Raw genomic sequence first — 18,211 nt, 5'->3', positions numbered from 1 at the left:
ATTATCTTATTTTTCCTTCCCTTCCCCCAGGTTTCCTTTTAAACTTTAGTGAATACCAGATGGGGTCTGGTGTAAGTGCCCCTTGGGAGGTGGTGGGCCACAGAGCAGTCTGCCCTCACTAAGTATGTAGTCAGATGAATAGAAGGACAGTGACAAGAATCGGTAATAACTAGCCTAGAGCATTAGTATGTTTCTGGCTCAAGTATGTAGTAAAGGCACTACATGAATAATCTTACTAAATATTCTTACTTCCGTGCTAAGAATAATTATAACCATTTCCAAATGACAATGGAGAAGCTCAGCAAACTGTGGAAGATGGATATCCAATAACTGAGGAAGCTGGTATTTAAACCCAGGATGCTCTTCCCTGCTATGCTTTGCTTCAGTTCATTCCCAGGCAATGGCCTCCACAATTTTTCAAATACTATGAATTTGTAGGGGGCACAAAAGGGACCTTTTACCAATATATCTCAAGCAGTTTGAATGAATGAATAGGAGAATGTTTATGTGAATAAATGATGTATAGAGGGCGCCTGGGTGGCTCAGTTAGTTAATCAACTGCCTTCGGCTCAGGTCATGATCCCGGGGTCCTGGGATCGAGCCCCACATCGGGCTCCTTGCTCGGCGGGGAGCCTGCTTCTCCCTCTTCCTCTACCTGCCACTCCCCCTGCTTGTGCTCTCTCTCTCTTTAAAAAAAAAAAATAAAAAAAAATAAATAAATGATGTATAGAATCAGTTGACTACTTGTGGCACAATGTGTTCCTAAACAAAATACTGATATGTCATTGTGGAGAGGCTGATGTTTTAGGAGAAGACTATATGAGACGTACAAAGAAAGACAAGGAAATTAAAAGTGGGTTGAGTTAGAAGACTGACAAAAATCTAAGGAGAATTACAAAAGTGATTTAAAGACGAGAAAAAAAATCCATGTTCAAGTAATTGGCATTGACAAAACCCAAAGTTGAACAGGACAAGAAGCAACGTAATACATTCCACCAATAGTCCGTAATAGCTCTTCAAGGACTGTGTTGTTAGGCTAGTAAATACAACTAGTACAGGGGGAAGGCAGGAGGATGAACGAGTGGAGCCCAGAGGATTTTTAGGGCAGTGAAAAATACTATGTGATACCGTAATGCTGGATGCATGTCATTATATATTTGTCCAAACCTAGAGGATGTACAACACCCACAGTGAACTGTAACGTCAACTATGGACTTTGGGTGATTATGGTGTGTAGCTTCATCAGTTGTAACAAATGCACTGCTGCAGTGAATGGTGCTGATAATGGAGGAGGCTCTGCAATTGTAGGTGCAGGGGGCATATGCGAATTCTCTCTACCTTTCAATTTTGTTGTGAAATTTAAGCTGCTCTAAAAAATAGAGTCTTTTCTTTTTTTATTTAATTAGCCAACATATTGTACATCATTAGTTTCTGGTGTAAACAAAAATGACTAGCACATCTGTGGGGGTGCATCATACACAAGTCAGAAGTTTTGAGCCAAAGGAGTCAGGAAAGTCCTTTGGTACAGAAACACAATGCTATAAAGAGAGATTATGGAAATGGTTTATATAGTGAAGGGCTTCCTGGAAGATAAGCTATGATCCTGCCTCACAGAGAAGGCTCTCACGTCAGATTTTATAAAGCTTTTCATTGTTCTAAACCCTTCAAGTGCCTGGGCACATTTGTCTTGGGCAGTTTAACCTTCTACCACACACAGGAGCTCCCTTTCACATCACTCCCATTTCAGTTTAATTGCCATGATCCTCCCCGAAAATATTGGCCTTATCCATATTTTTCAATCTAACCGTTTCTCTAATTTGACCAGGTATATTAAAAATTAGAGCTGGGACGTAATATTCAGTAGTGCCATTCAAAGTATTGATCTTTGACTGGCAGCATCCATCAGCATCACCTAGAATCTTAGAAACACAAATTATGGGCCCCACATAGACTCAAAAATCAGAATCTCTAGGTGTGGGCCTGGATTCTCTATTTTAATAAGACTCTCAGATAACTATAATAATATGTAAATTTACAAATGGACACTGATATATATTTTTTTTCAGTAATATATATTATTACTAGTATATGTAGTAATGCATATATATCCAATAATATATATGTTATCATATACATACATGTACACAATAATATATATTACAGTTCAGTGCTTATCAAAGGTGTCAGCCTGCATCAGAATTACCCAGAGAGTCCCTGGGTGGTGCAGTCAGTTAAGCGTCGGCCTTGTTTTTGGCTCAGGTCACGATCTCAGGGTCCTGGGACTGAGCCCTGCATCAGGCTCTGCACTCAGTTAGGGGTCTGGTTGTCCCTCTCCCTCTGATCCTCCCTCCACTGGCACTCTCTGTCTCTAAAATAAATAAATAAATCTTTTAAAAAAGAAAAAAAAAAAAAGAATTACCCAGAGGACTGGAAGGCTTGTTTAACAAGATTTACCCAGCATTTCTCATGTCATGGGACATGAGAATCTCATTTCTAAGTCTCCCAGATGAGGAAAAGTACCACATTGTGAAAACTGGTTTAGCTTAACCTGTGAGTCAGAGAAGCCTGGGTTTAGACTGTGACTGCTATTTACTGAATATAGACCGTGGGCAAGATGTTAAAGATCCTCAAGTGTTATTTTATTGGATTATCAAAAATGAGACAATACTTTGCTGAGAATATGTCACAAGTCAGAAGTTTTGAGCCAAGGCAGGTTTCCTTTCTGTAGCTATAAATATCTTATAATTTTGTTATATGGACTAACAAAAAGATTATCTATAAAAATGTCTAAAATAGTATATAGTAGTGAATTAGAAAGACAGTTTTTAAAACACTGACTTTTCTAGTTGATGAAAAATTCTGCCAATTTTTAAAATTCTTCAATAAGCTCGTTAAGAAAAAAAGAAAATTAAATTTGATCTTTTTGTCAGTTCTTATCAGTGATGAATAATTTTATGACATCCTTTGTCAAAGACATATATGGTTATTACCATATCATCAGGCAGGTTTTTTTTTTTTTTTTTTTATGTCTGCAGCTCTGTATGCTTATACGTGTATAGGATCGCTGATATCCCAGTTAGCTTTTACATGGGAACAAATTAAAAGTTGTATACAATGTGGCCAATTTTAGACAAAAAACAAACATCAGGTTGTTTCTAAAATTCAGCCATCCAGCATTCTACAATCTCAATTAGATTTTTATCTCTCCACGGAGTTTTGAAATTAAGTGCACATTGCAAGTTCATTTGTACCTTTTTAAACATTTGGATCATTTCAATAGTTTGCAAATTAGAAGAGTTCATCTATTTGTTTTTTACAGTCACATTTGCCAGAAAGACTGCATATCTACAGAATCCTTCCTCTATGACTCTGAAACACAAGCCTCAATAATAATTAACCTTATTTTACTGGCAACTAAATTGTCATTAAACAAGATAATGCTTTAATTAAGAAGATTAACCTGAGGTTACTGAGATAGAACTGTGCATCTCTTTTGTGCTGAATTGCTAATGATAGGGTATTTTATGAGTTCTGAATCATGCTGAATTAAGTAAAATACAAATATATTTGTTTAGTGTATTTCATTAGCAAATCTGACCACATTGAGTATTTGCTGCACTCATTTTAATCTAGTTTAATTTGAAGCACAATTTAGTGTGACCTCTATGAATTACTTCAGTGTCGAAAGTACTACTTTTTATAAGTTTATTACAAAAGTAAGAGCAAATCAAAATAATATAGTTGTTAGTGGGAGAACTAGCAAACATTTTTTTTTTTTTTAAACCAGAGTAGAAAATAGTAAGACTTTCAAAGTTCAAGTAATATACCCAAAATGATACTGAAACTTATCTGAGAACAAGGATCAAGCCCATATCTTGTTTTTTTGAGTCCTGTTGTCTTATGTACCTGAGCAGGGATTCCTACTAAAAACCTCCTGAGGACTTAGGTTTCTTTCTCGGCTTGGCCACAGGAATAGCTACCTTTTTTTATGCTTAATACTCCTCAGTGGTAGTCATTAACACACACTCAGGACTTTTACTTTGTATTACAAATCCCTATTTCTCTCTCTCTCTCTCTAAGATGTGAGACTGTCTAAGAATCCTACATATATCCCACTACATATATAGTTAAGTCATTAGGAGTAAATGGAGCAAACAGAGCTCCACATATATTTGTTAGCTTCACAAGAAGATAATTCTGATTCCAGCTATGTCTTCAGAGATACAAGTTAACCTCTGGTAGTTTTACGGAGAGGGACAGAATCAATACATTTGAGTTATTTCCCTGTTCTCAAAATAACTGTGACTTTTATAAAAGCACTTAGCCTTTTAGAGAGCTTGGTTTGTCCATTCGTAAATGGAGGCAATTGTGAAGAGGTCCAGATAAGGAAAAAAAAAAAGTGAAAAGTCTCTCTGAAAATATGAAGCATATTATTAGCACACCCGATTTATACAACAGCAAACATTATTATTTTATGCCTAGCTTTACTATTAAGAAATATTAAATAATTAATAAAATAATAACTTATTAATAACAAAGTGTCTAGGCTTGTCAACCCAGTATCTTATGAATTAAAATTTCTCAGACATTTCTGTTTGTCTATTTGTTTGCCTCAGTCTGTTAAAGTTATGAGGCCTAGGAGTGTCCAAGTTCAAGCAGCCCCTAACTGAGAAGGCAGTTTGAAACACACCTATGGCATCTGGCTCTTACGTTGTGAGTCCTAAGGTCCCCACTCCTCTTGGGAAATGAATGACAAAATGTTGTTCCTCCCCTGGGGCTGGTTTTATTCCCTTTGTGCAGTAAACAAACTGAACATTTGTGTGTGAATATCTTGCCTATTCACATATGCTTCCCACAATATGCCACTTGGTTTTGTATTTAAACTGTCAGGTGAACTTTCATTATCATAAGTAAATCAAATGATGTGAGAATTAATACATTTGAGAAGTCTTTTCAGTCATTCCCTGGGGGGAAAAAAAGGTGCAGCTACGCTATACAGGAACAAACTGTCATTCATCAAACATGACTAAATCTATACTAGAGAAGTCATAAGTCATGTCCCTGAAGTACAATAAAAATCTCTTGGTGAGTATGATTTTTTTTTTTTTTTTTTGTTAGGTCAAGTTGCCATTTTCTCCTGAAGAGCACTGAGTATATGTGTCTTCTAATTTATATCCAGAGAAGACCCTAAAAATAATATTTGAAAATCATAGAATCAGATTCCTCTCAATCTTGTTGTCCTTCTCAGCTATAAGCCAGTCATTTAATACCACAATCTATGAAAGGAAGGTAGGATTGAGAGGGGGAAAAAAATACAAAAGAAAAACAGACAGTACAGAATCTCACCGAGGAAATGCTCTTCTTATCCCAGACTCTCTAAATTCAAGACTGTCTTTCATCCTCCCTCCCTCCCTCCTTCTTTACCTATCTAAGATGTGAGACTGTCTAAGAATCCTCCCTCCCCCACCTTCATTCCCTACTTTAAGTACTTGAGTTTGGGGGATGACAGGAAAATAAGAAAAGTCATGCCTACCCTAACCATGCCTTTACTGCAAGTATAGAATAATCTGTGTGATGGATAATTTGTCCAATACCTTGCCCAATTAATGTAACACACAAGTTGAAAGGTATAAAACCTATTGTGATTGGGAAACAGTACAACTCACTAAAGGAATGGCTTAAAAATAGCTTCTAAGGGGGACTGGGTAGCTCAGTTGGTTAAGCGTCTGCCTTCAGCTCAGATCATGATCCCAGAGTCCTGGGACCGAGTTTTGCGTCAGGCACCCTGATCAAAAGGGAGTCTGCTTCTCCTTCTCCCTCTGACCCTCCCCTTTGCTCATGCTTTCTCTCGCTCACTTGCTCTCTCTCTCTCAAATAAATAAAATCTTTAAAAAACATAGCTTCTAAATTGAATTAGCAGCCATCTCTTACCTAATTAAGAGCTGAAATGTGTAAAACAGTTTAAAATTTTTCCTATAAGACATCTTTACATGATTAATGCATAGGAAGCCTCATTCATGAGCCTTTTTCTTTGTAATATAAACATGGGGAAATGTATTTTTAAAAAAGAGACCTTAAGTTATCAAAAATGCCATACAATAGAAAAAAATCATTACACTCCAGATGTTTTTGCAACCTGCTCCCTACTTGAAAATAGTTTTGCTCACTGGGCAAGAGTTCTGTATTTGCCTCACTCAATAAAACAATTCCATCTATCTTAGCTACGCCTGGCTATAGCTCTACCCCATCACGTTATAAAGTATGTTCCAGAGTATGCTCTGCCAAAATAATGCTGATGTTAATACTAATACTAATAAATTCTTTATGCTTAGTCTATTCTTTATTGGTGACTCTTTATGTTTAGTCTATTCTTTATAGAGATTCTTTATGCTTAGTCTATTCCTTACTGGAGATACTTTATGCTTAGTCAATTTTTTTATGGGAGATTTATAATGTACATTAACATATAATATTTTAAGTGCTCTAAGAAAATGTCTGCAAGAAGTTGGATTTTATTTTTAACTAAGAATTTTCAACCTATTTGACCATGGGACTTTTTCTTCCCTTATAACACCTAGTAACAACTAGAATATAACAAATATTAACACAGAGAATGTACTTTGGAGAAACCTGTGCCCTGGCATAATGCTTGCCCCTTATCTTTTCTCACTTTCTTTCCAAATGCTCGGAAGGCAAGGGAAAACAAGAATGAGAGAATCAAAGAGGAAGAAATGCAGTAAAAGTGGCAGTTCCCAAGCCCTGAGTCATCTCTACTTCTTCCTACCAGAACACTGTGTACAGCTACTGCATACTCTAAAAAATGAATCTGCCGACCACGAGTGAAAAGCTCCCTTTTGTTTTTCTGCAAAGACAACTTGCTCATGAAGCAAGGATACTATCAATCAAGTCACTGGTGCAGAGAAAGAGAACAAACCAGTACTTCCACGTTACTTACCTTAGGATATGGATACTGCTTTCCTTTGGGATACAATGCTCCAGTAAATCGAGGGATAACCATGTTAGGCACCAACGAATCATTTATCATCAGGAAGGCAAGCCTTTCTCCATCTGGCGACCACCAGTGGGCAATGTGAGAATGCAGAAGTTCCTCTAGAATAAATGAGTGTTATTTGAAACCAACTGTAGAGATGTGGGCTCAGTGACCCACAAACATCTGTCCTTGAAATCTCCATTGCACATATACATTTTTTTTCTATACAATGGTTGGATTTTATCAACGTCATAGAGAATTCTGTATTTCTGAGTTACCCTTTTAGTCCCAGGAGAAGCAGATGCAATGGCAGGAAAGAATGAAGCAATGAAGTCAGGATTTCATAGACTGTCAGCAGCATGAACAGAGAAAATGAAAGCACTACTGGGGTAAAAAGAATAAGAACAGTAACTGAAGACCGAAATATGGCATAAAACCGTATTTATGTCCCCATTCATTCACATTTGCTTTCAATCATATTTCCATCATCAAACAAGTTAAATACCCACTCTCATCATCGAACAAGTTGGATCACCACTAGACTCATGAAACTATTTTAAGCTCTAAAGAAAGAGAATGAGAAATAGACTGGATATCTTTCATGTGACCCCAGATCCACTATTCACTTGTCTATACCTGCTTTCTGGTCCAGAAAATTAACGTGGGTGAACAACAGCAGAAGGGCAGCCATGCCCTCCAGAGCACGCCCTTTATTATACTATGGCAAGAGATTACAAGGAGGAGAGTGAAGTCGGAGTATGTGTTCCCTTGGCTCTACCCTGAAATGTCACTTCAGTCTAGCTGCGGGTTTTAAATGATGTCACTACCCCTGTCAGTGCACTCTCTTCTGTGAAATTTTCTCCTTTTGTATCTTGTAATGACTCATCCCTATGGTCACAGGGGTGATTATAGCTTGGTTGTTACTAGTCTAGATTATAGCTCTGTCCTTTACGGTTTCACTTTGTAAATGTGGTCTCTTCGTAAATAAATCTTCAGATTACTGAAAGTGCTAACTTTGTACCCTGACAGATACCATGATGAATACCATAAGAGACTCGGAAAAGGGACCTTTAAAATTAGAGTTTGAGATTAAGTTGGTGATCTGTATCTATATCCATCTCTATTTGTACTATCTTTGATGTAATCATCTCCTTTCCAGGAGGGAACTGGAGCATAGGTAATCCATAGCAATGGATGGACTCATGAGTAATCCATTGTCACTGGTGATGATACAGAATGAAATGCAGATAGAGAGGAAAGGTTTGGGGAGGATAATTGGTGGTGGCACTTAATTGCAACAATAGCGGCAACTGTAAAGATTATAAAATGAAGCTCCCACGGTTCATGTGACACCTCAAGGAGATTCCATAGGGATAAACTGAAATGGAAACCATGTCTGCAAAATCAAGAATACACAAAAGATCACCACGGCATCTTTGAAGGAGTCCCTCTCTTCTTCTGTTGTTGCAGGCAGATAAGGCAGAGGTCCAAGAGAACATAGTAAGGGTGGCAGAACTACAACACAAATTAGGGGCTCAACTCCAGTTGTTTTTTAAAGCTAATACAGATATATTGGAGGAGAAGTCCTGGGACACTGGCACCTAGGATAAAGATGCTTGGGTAAACATGTGCAGTATACTTATGCTTTCTGGACCAGTCTCATAAATAACACATTATTGGGGAATGTTGCTATATGTGTCTAATATTATGGCTGAAGATATTGAACCTCAAAATTCCCAGAAGTCTCCTTGCTGACAGAGGCAACCTCTATCCCAGGGAGCTAGGCATTCTCTGCATTAAGGCAGAGTGGAAGATAAATTCCTATAAAGTTTAAGAGTCTACATCCCTAGAGGAGAGTTTAGAGATCTAATAGCATAGCATACACTGGGATATCTCTTGTAAAGTGAGAGAAAACTTGTTGGAATTGTACTTATGCAAAAGTAAAGAGGGAATAGACTCTTCTGATTTTGAATAACAGCTTAAACCATATTCACATATGTTGCCCAGTTCTACTTCCCAGATAACCTATAAAGCTGCCTGTTCTGAGCAGAGCTTGTGCAAGAAAGGGCTTTGCAGCAGATCAAGGCCATGGTACAACCTTCCCTACTGTCTTTACCTGGTGACCCAGAAGATACACTGCGAACGTAAAGGTGCACGGTAAACAAAGAGGCTGTGTGGAGCTTCTGTCACTCATTATGTGGCAATCAAAACACAGGCATTACAAGCTTTAGAGGAAGGCCATTTCCTCCTGTGCTGATAAATATTCTCCTTTTCAAAAGCAGCTCTCTACTGGGCTCTTGCAGAAATAATTAGCCTGACCATGGGATACCAAGTGGCTATGCAACCCAAACTGCCCATCATGAACTGACTGTTCTCTGAATCACTGACCGACCATAAAATGAAACACATAGAGCAACATCCCACTATAAAATAGAAGGGGTATATATGGGATTGGGTAGAACGCATTAAGTAAAATGTCCAGATTATTGCATCCTCTACTTTACCCTCTCTCCTTCAGCTCATACCTAAACCTCAAGATGTGTTTTCTAATACAAGTTGGCAGGGGAGAAATAAATGCAGGCCTGGTTTATGGGCAGGTTTGCATGATATACTTGAAGGCTCTGGAATTGGATAGGCTCTGTACCACAATCTGACTGAGAAGTGGCATTAAAAGACTAAAGAAAACATAAATCCTCCCAGTTGGCAGACTTTTGAGCAAGATATTTAGTTTTGTACTTCTTGTGGAAGGAGAATTGGCCTGAAGCATGGATCTACCCTGACTCATGCACAGTAACTAATAAAAGACCTGATTAGGGTTATGGGAAGACAAAAATTAGTGACAAGGAAGTTTAGAGAAAGATAACTGCATTGACTTATCAGGAGGGGTAAAAATGTAAAAATATGAAGATATTAGTGTCCTACTTAATATCCATCAGAACACATCCATAGCAGAGGAGGCTCTCAATAATCAGATGGACAATATGACTACAGAGCGCATGTCGGTCTGCTTTGGCTCTCACCATTACCTTCCAATGATAGTGGCTGTCATTAAACTCGACATGGCATTATTTCCCAGCAGGGCCATCTGGCTACCTGGTGGCAGGTAGATTACATGGGAAGCATTCCATCAAGAAGGGGTAGCATTTTGTCATTACAGAGATAGACACTCTGGAATAGCTATGCCTCTGCTGCTTCAAGTCCTGTCAGTGCTGCTATTCGTGGGTTTACAGAGTAGCTTATCCATTACCACAATAATCCACCCTGCATCACCACCAAACAGAAAGTATTTTATAGCAAAAAGAAGGGCAATAGGCTCAGACCATGAAATTCACTGTTTTCTATTAGCTATATGTACCTCATTGGATGGAAGCATTAACTAGTCTTCTCTATCTCGGTTTTGGCACTATAACCACCTTGAAGTTGGGATGTCATATACAGCATACATGTGCCCCTCTCACATAGCCAGAAAACATAAATCTAGGAACTAAGGGGTAGAAGTGTAGCATTCTCTATCACTATCACACCATTACTCCACTAGATGTATTTTGTTTCTTGTCTTCATGAAAAGGAGATCAGTGGGTTTAGAAGTCCTAATGCCTAAAGGGGGATTGCTTCCAACAGGGAATGTCTTAATTCTGTTCCTCTGAATTGGAAGCTGAGATTTCCCCCCTGATCACGTGGGGCTCAATAGGACTGGGGGAAAAAAAAAAAAAAACCTGACAGAATACATAGTACTATGTGTCTGATGATTAAGCTCATCTGCCAGGAAAAATATGTATCTTCACTATACAAAAGAGAGTAAAGAAGAATATAACTGGACTCAGCAGATTCAGAAATACTCCCTTGTCCAACTCGATCTCATTTTCCAATTCTACATTTCCACATTCTAATTTCCATTTCAATGGAAAACTGAAATTGTAGCAACCTAATTAAGAAAAAGAAGCAAAGGAATAAGATTTGGCAAGGATAAAATTTTGGCTTGGGGGCACCTGGGTGGCTCAGTTGGTTAAGCAACTGCCTTCGGCTCAGGTCATGATCCTGGGGTCCCGGGATCGAGTCCCGCATCGGGCTCCCTGCTCGGCAGGGAGTCTGCTTCTCCCTCTGACCCTCCTCCCTCTCATGCTCTCTGTCTCTCATTCTCTCTCTCACAAATAAATAAATAAAATCTTTAAAAAAAAAAAAAATTTTGGCTTGATCCACCACGTAAATGACCTGTGTAGTCAGAATGCTGGCAGAAGGAAAAGGAAAAATGAATGAGTAGTTGACAGAGGGAGCTAGGATTACCAGTTAAGGCCATATGATAATCTTATTTCTTTTCTTAATGGGGGCATTTGCCCCAAAACCTTATATGAAAAGCACAAGTGTTGACTGTAGTTATAAATTTCAGACAGCTATATAAACTGGACTAATACCACTCTACAAAGAAACAGTAGCAGATGGAATTTTGTGTGTTCTTTCAAGGACACAAAGGTTTTATTTGAATAAATAATAATATCCCCATGATTTCTGAGTTTTTGTTGGCTGTGGCCAATATGAAACCAGACAAATTAAATGAAGAGAATAAAGTTAGTGCATGATTTACTTTCTTGGTTCTCACCCACTGGAAACATGTAAGTCTGGCTATGTTCCTCAACCAAAACTTACTGCTTCTATTACTTCAGAAACTATAGGATTCCCTCCTTCTAGGTTCTAATAACAGCTTACTTACCCTTCTCACTTCAGGTGTTAATGGCTAAATCAATACTAGCCAAGGTTGTTACATATCCCTTGTCTTTGACAAGTGGCCCCTTCATAGATAAAATTTTGTATACTACTTTGAATGTGCCATTTTTTTCCAATTGTAATCCTGACCCTGATTTGTACAAATTACGTACAATTCATATGAGGAGACATGAGTCATCCACATGACACACTGAGGGGAAAAAAATGCTAAATGCCAACTGAGTGTAAACTCTTAGTCTTATGAGCCTTGAAGGTATAGAGAGATCAGATTGTGCTGTCTAAAATCAACACTCAGGGTTTCTAAAGAAATGGGTTCTATCTAGGTGCTAAAGTATGTGTGTGCAAGTACTTCTCAAGAATAAGAATGGCCCAGATTTGAGAGCACCATTCAACTGAAACTAGGTATCATCTACTCTAATTTATTTTAGAGTGATCTATGCCTAAAGTTATTCCTCATAAAAAATGCTAAAATAGCAAAGTAGTACACACAAAGAGTTATGTGACTTCCTTCAGGTACAAAAATAAAGCTAACTGAAATGGGAAGGAGATAAATAAAAGAATCTTTAATATGCATCTGCTTAAGAGTGCTCTTGGATACGCACACACTTCTTTAATTGCAACTAATAAGGACTCTTACTCATGGATTGAAACTTCCTGTGTTAATGATATTATATTATTTACAAACAGTGAATTTCTACAAATTGCATCCCATTCTATTTCAATGAAGGTTTGGTTCTTCTTTGTCTTTATTACAATGATTAGAAAATCTCACTGGAGAACAGATGGAGTTTTCAACATATGTTGTTTTGTATCAAAGACACTTAAAAACATAGCCTCAACACAAAGTACTTATAGAAAACTGACTAATATATAATCATTGTGTTCAGATTAACATGCTATTCTGAAAAGTAAGCTGATTTTATCCATTTGTAGTTTATCAATTTAGACAGATAAGATTTCCTGAGTATGCTACTGCCAGCCAGATGGGTCTATGGTTCATTTTTTTCCGCTTTATTTTCTGTATCTCACTGTCAAGTTTCTTAAAAGAATTGTCTATATTCATAACCTTCTCACTTCTCATTTACACCTCTATCCACTGCAATCTTGCTTCTGGTACCACAAATTGACTGATTTTGCTCTTAACAACTTCTGGTAGAAAATCCAACAGTAACTATGGAATCCTTAGTTTGTTTGACCTAATGAGACTCAGCTTTCTATCTTCCTCTGGCTTCCATGGCTTCATCTCTAATTTTTTCTTGTATCTGTCATTGTCCAGTTTTACTGGGATTTAGTAAGTGCTCAATAAATATTTGTTGAATCAATGAATGGATGAATGTGATTTCCTGTATCCAAGAGAAGGCAGAAAAAAAAGTGAAAATAGATATCTTGCATTGTTCTCAGTAAACCACCAAAAAATCTAACAATCTCCATCTGTTGATAAGGATATTGTTTATCCTGTCAATTTTTTCTCTCACTTTTTTATTCTTTTCGTTCTTAAAGCTCAATGCAAATACCATTTCTTCCATGAAGCCACTCTATATTCCCCCATTCCATTAGAATTAATCCTACTTTTATTTCTAGTTGGTATGTGGACATGTAGTTCTATTTATATTTCTATTTACTATGCTCCAAATGGTTCTTTATATAATAGGTGTTTACAGGTTTTCACTCCACGAAGTTGGAAATGCCCAAAACACAGAAACCCTATTTCTCTTCATATTGCTCTCAAATAATGCTGGAAAGATATATATACTTAATAACTGCTGAATTGAATATCACAGAATTCCTTAAAACACATTTATAAATCATTTGGGCACATTAGTTCCAATAAAATGCTCAGATAACTTAAAGTGACAGTCATTTTTTTCTATTTAATAGATTCAATACTTTATGGAAATTGTCAAAGTTGTAGACTTGGTAGCTGTGAACTTCTTTTTAGCAAAGAATTCATCTGATATTTTATTTAGTTGAGTTACTATGTTAAATGCACCAATTTATATGAATAACATGAGATGCATTTGTGTGAATTGTGTTTATAATGATGTTTCATTTTGAGCATGATGTTTTATTTTTCTTCTGAACTTCAACTCTTTAAAACACATTTTATTTTATTTGCCTTTACTTTCCTTAGGAATTGAATAATACTAGGAATAAAGACCAAGAGGCTTTAAAATAACACTTTTAAATAAAAACTCGACATAAGTGCCTGTGATTGGGATCAACAGCCACACTCACAGATTGGCCTGGACCTAAAAAGTTTAAGCCATGCCTTTAAAATGTGCCAGAAAAACATTTTACTATCTTTTGTGTGACTCCTTCTCTAATCTTTTTTTCTATGATATTTACAAAAGGCAAATTTCAACTAAAGAAAGTAAGTGGAAAGGTTAAATGTTACTTCTTGAGTTTCCCACACATACTAATTTAGATTGTAATTGATTTCTGTAAAGTAACAAAAAAAGGATATCTCCACACTAGAGTATCACACACATACTGTTGAAGATCATATGCATTCCTAGTAGATGGCACTGTGTTGTGGTGAGTGTACTGAAGGGAAAAGAGAAAATCTGGAATCTGGGAGCTGTTGATACCTTGGCAAAGTGGTAGTGGGAGATGAAGGTACAGGGGAGACTCTTGAAACATAGGTTGGGGATGACAGGTGAGGGAAAAATCAGTGACATCCGAATGGCCTAAATCCCTCTGTCAAACCTTAACACTGATTCCCTGTACGTCTATGATCGATAGGGTTCAGAATCTTAGGTTGAGGAAACAGACCAGTTGAAATCTAATGGCTTAGGTCCATAATGTATATCATTCCTTAGGGAACGATGAAAGGCACTGAATTCTAACAGGTAGAGTAGACCAGGAAGAAGTACTGGCTTTGAAGATATACATTCAAGTACCAGCTCTGGCACTCATGAGCTTTGAGGCCATGTCCAAGCCACCTGTCCTCCCCGAGTCCTTGTTTCTTCAGTAAATGAATAAATATGCTAACATTGTGAGGATTCAATCACATAGCACAATTGGAATTGGCTAGTATACCTACAACATAAGAGCCCAAAGGATTGAGTTTAATTTGAATGGCAAAAACTGTAATTTTTCCATTTCTCTTTTGGAAAGTGTCAGACCTACAGTGTTATTCCAGAGTTTTTGTCCTATTTGTCCTATCTATGCCCCAACACAGTGTTCAATTTCCACCCAAATATATAGAATTTTATGCTCTAATTTTATTCTTTATTTCTATTAAGAAAATAACCATATTTGTCAGATAATGGTCTTTAATTTCTCTTCTGGCAATTTCCTTAAAAACATAATGCCATAAATTATATAAAGCCTTACATAAAGGACAAAGGCCCAAGGCATGTTGTTTAGTTGTCCAGTCAGTATATTATACATTGAGTTAACTTAAAAGTTCTTCGATGTTAAGGATCACATTTTGTTACCCAAGGTAGCATGCAGCATACTGTGAAGCACCAGTGTTCCCACGAAATTATTCTTTCCCTCCCTGAAGCCCACTACTCTTATAAATGCTTGCTGTGTCTGTTACCACTATTTACTAGAGATCCAAACCAGAAGCCAAAGAATCATTCTTGACTTCTTTTCATCTACCCCATCCATTTAACCACTAAGATCTATCTGTTTTACTGCCTCATCAACTTCAGAATCTTCCCTCCTTCTTATTGCTTTAACCCTAGTAATATTACTCATGATCTCTCAACAGAACACAGAAAAACTTCCCAGCTTCTCATTGGTTCTTTCTGCTATTCAATCCAGCTTTATACTATATTCAAAATGATCTATTTATATGGAAGATATAATATTGACACTCCCTTATTTGAAAAGCTCTATTAGTTACCCCATTCACTAGTGAAAAAATAATTGAAATCCCAGATTATTTTTAGGGTCACTGTCCCTTGGTTCTTGCTGCCCTCCTTTTTCTCAAATTTTATGCCCCAATAACACCAAGCAGATTTTAGTTCCCAAGGCACACACCATGCTATTTAACCTTGCTATGCTTTTGTAAGCTTTTAACTCTTGCTTAAATTTCCTTACCTAGTTTCTTCTTCTTTTTTTAAATTACAGTTTTTTATTTAAATTCCAGTTAGTTAACAGACAGTGTAATATTAGTTTCAGGTGTACAATATAGTGATTCAACATTTTTATATAACACCCAGTGCTCATCACAAGTGCCCTCCTTAATCCCCATCACCTATTTAACACATCCCTCCACCCACCTCCCCTCAGGTAACCATCAGATTGTTCGCTATAGTTAAGAATCTGTTTCTTAGTTTCCCTCTCTCTTTTTTTCTTTTGCTCATTTGTTTTGTTGCTTAAATTCTACATGAGTGAAATCATATGGTATTTATCTTTCTTGACTGAATTATTTCGCTTAGCATAATACTCTCTAGCTCCAAGAATTCATTCTTTTTTATGGCTGAGTAATAGTCCATTGTATATATATGCCACTTCTCCTTTATCCATTCATCAGTTGATGGACACCTGGGCTATTTCCTACCTACTTTCTTCTTATACTTCTTAATCTTTCAGGCTCAACTCAGAGGCTTTCTCTTTTAGGAAAATGTTTGCAAATCCCTAGAATCAGCTAAGTCTCTTTTGTTCTTTCATAGAATCCTGTGTTTACTGTGATTTGATTGCTTGTCACACTGCACATGGTGCACTGGACATGGTTTCTTCATCTGTCAGGGTCTCACACAGTACTGACAATATTTTGAAGATGAAGGGCATCTCTCACCTAACTCTTCTACATCAGAGATGCTTAGTTCTTTCTACCTAGATTCCTGGAACCACCCAAGTTTCAATTTTGTTTTCCACCTATCTCTTTAATTCATTGGACCATCTCAGACCCCTCCAATAATTTCTTTCAAAATAAGAAAGCCAGAGTCAGCTTCTGACACTCTGAACCAAAGAAGCCCACTTACCATTTTGTGCTTTTGAATTTTTAAAAATTCAGAACATAATTATTTTTATACTTCCAAAGTAGTTCCTACTACTCCTCAGAATAAACTGTAGCCTCTAAAATATTTTGTTATTCGATACTGGCATACACACAAAAATATATTATAAATATACATGTACACATATGCATATAAATATCAAAGGCTACAGTGTCTCTTCATTAATAAAATATCTCCACCCAGCAAAATGTCTCTCTTAATGTAAGGTACTTTGTTTTGTTCCCTATCATATCTCAGCACCCTTACAAATACTTGTAACATAGTAAGTCTTTAATAATATCTGTTCAATGATAGAATAGATGAATAAATGAATTAGGTAAGTGATTTACTTTTCTTACAGAATTAAAAATATTGACTCTGAGGTAGAAAGATTACATTTGCCAATATTGCTCAAGAAATAAAATTTATTTTCTAGATGATCCTTAGCTTTATAAATTCTAATCAAACACAACTAACTGACTTTAAATCTTGATGTATTTTGCCAAGATCAGTTTCAGAGTCTGAAACTTAGGTATTAACCTCAAGCCTTGAGTTTTCCCAAGGAAATCTGTACCTATAACCCAGCTGACAACTGGTGCATGATCAAACTGGATAAAGGTTTTCATTACCTGATTCCTTTTTATATTCTCAGCTATCATGAAAACTTGAGTCAGTAGTTATTACAAATAACCCTTTGGGTGGGTTTTATTTTGCTCCGCATGCAATGGCTTTTCAACTGTGACAGACTGTTCTTAATGGGAATGACTTAAAATCGAGGGGCTTTCATGCACTTTTTGAGCAGTAAAGGTTTTTGTTTCTTCTTTTCCATCATCAGAAAAACTCAGCATTTAATTCCAGAGGGACATAAGATGATTATTCACTTTCATTAGTTAAGCATCACAAAAATTAAATCTACCTAGCCTGAACAAAATGTGTATGTATGTATACACAGACGCACATACACACACACACCCCTCAAGTGTGGTAGATGTGAATCACAACCAGCCGAAATAGAGCACATGCAAAGACATGAAAGCATGAAGGCCATTTTGAGAGGAAATAAGAGGAAATGGAGCTATAAGTATTGTTCTAGAATGAGCAGATTTCTCTCAGATTTTGTATAAAAATATGTCGTTTGTGTTCTTTTGAAACTAAATCTATTCAACTCACCTTCATATAACCAGTCAGCAATCCCATTAAAGATAATTCCTTCTTTTCCAGAAGATGTCAGTCGCAATGAACTGCTCTTTATATCAGGTTGATAGTAGATATTATTTTCAAAAATATAAATCTGAAACCAGAAACATAAAAAACAAACCAAAAATGCAACATATTAGGAAGCTTTTTAAAATACTTTCATACTATAGGATAATAGCTGAAGAGCTAAGTGTTGTATTATTTGCCTGCTTTCAGTTTGTGTTTATTTAATACAGACATTTGCACTGCTTTCAATTATTAATGGCAGTTTCCTTCCTTATCACATCAATATCAAATTGTCATTTAGAAATTACACAGTACTGGTATTGAAGCATGTAAATCCATAGTT

At 36.7% G+C, this 18,211-nt stretch overlaps 1 protein-coding gene across 1 annotated transcript in view; it reads right to left on the bottom strand.

Moving 5' to 3' along the window:
* The window catches only part of DPP10 (dipeptidyl peptidase like 10), a 117,809-nt gene extending 99,891 nt beyond the window's left edge, over positions 1–17,918 (bottom strand). The window contains exons 1-2 of the mRNA XM_031029028.2: positions 17,836–17,918; positions 6,956–7,110 (exon numbers count right to left, since the gene is read on the bottom strand). Of these exons, the coding sequence (XP_030884888.1) occupies positions 6,956–7,045 (90 nt within the window). The 5' untranslated portion in view covers positions 7,046–7,110; positions 17,836–17,918. The remainder of the gene's footprint in view (positions 1–6,955; positions 7,111–17,835) is intronic.
* Positions 17,919–18,211: the final 293 nt, after the last annotated feature.

Source organism: Leptonychotes weddellii, chromosome 3 (genome assembly GCF_054177405.1).
Source record: "Leptonychotes weddellii isolate Sample4059 chromosome 3, ASM5417740v2, whole genome shotgun sequence".
Lineage (NCBI taxonomy): Eukaryota > Metazoa > Chordata > Mammalia > Carnivora > Phocidae > Leptonychotes > Leptonychotes weddellii.
Note: the sequence above shows the minus strand (reverse complement) of the source record. Positions and strands in the feature narration are given on the sequence as shown.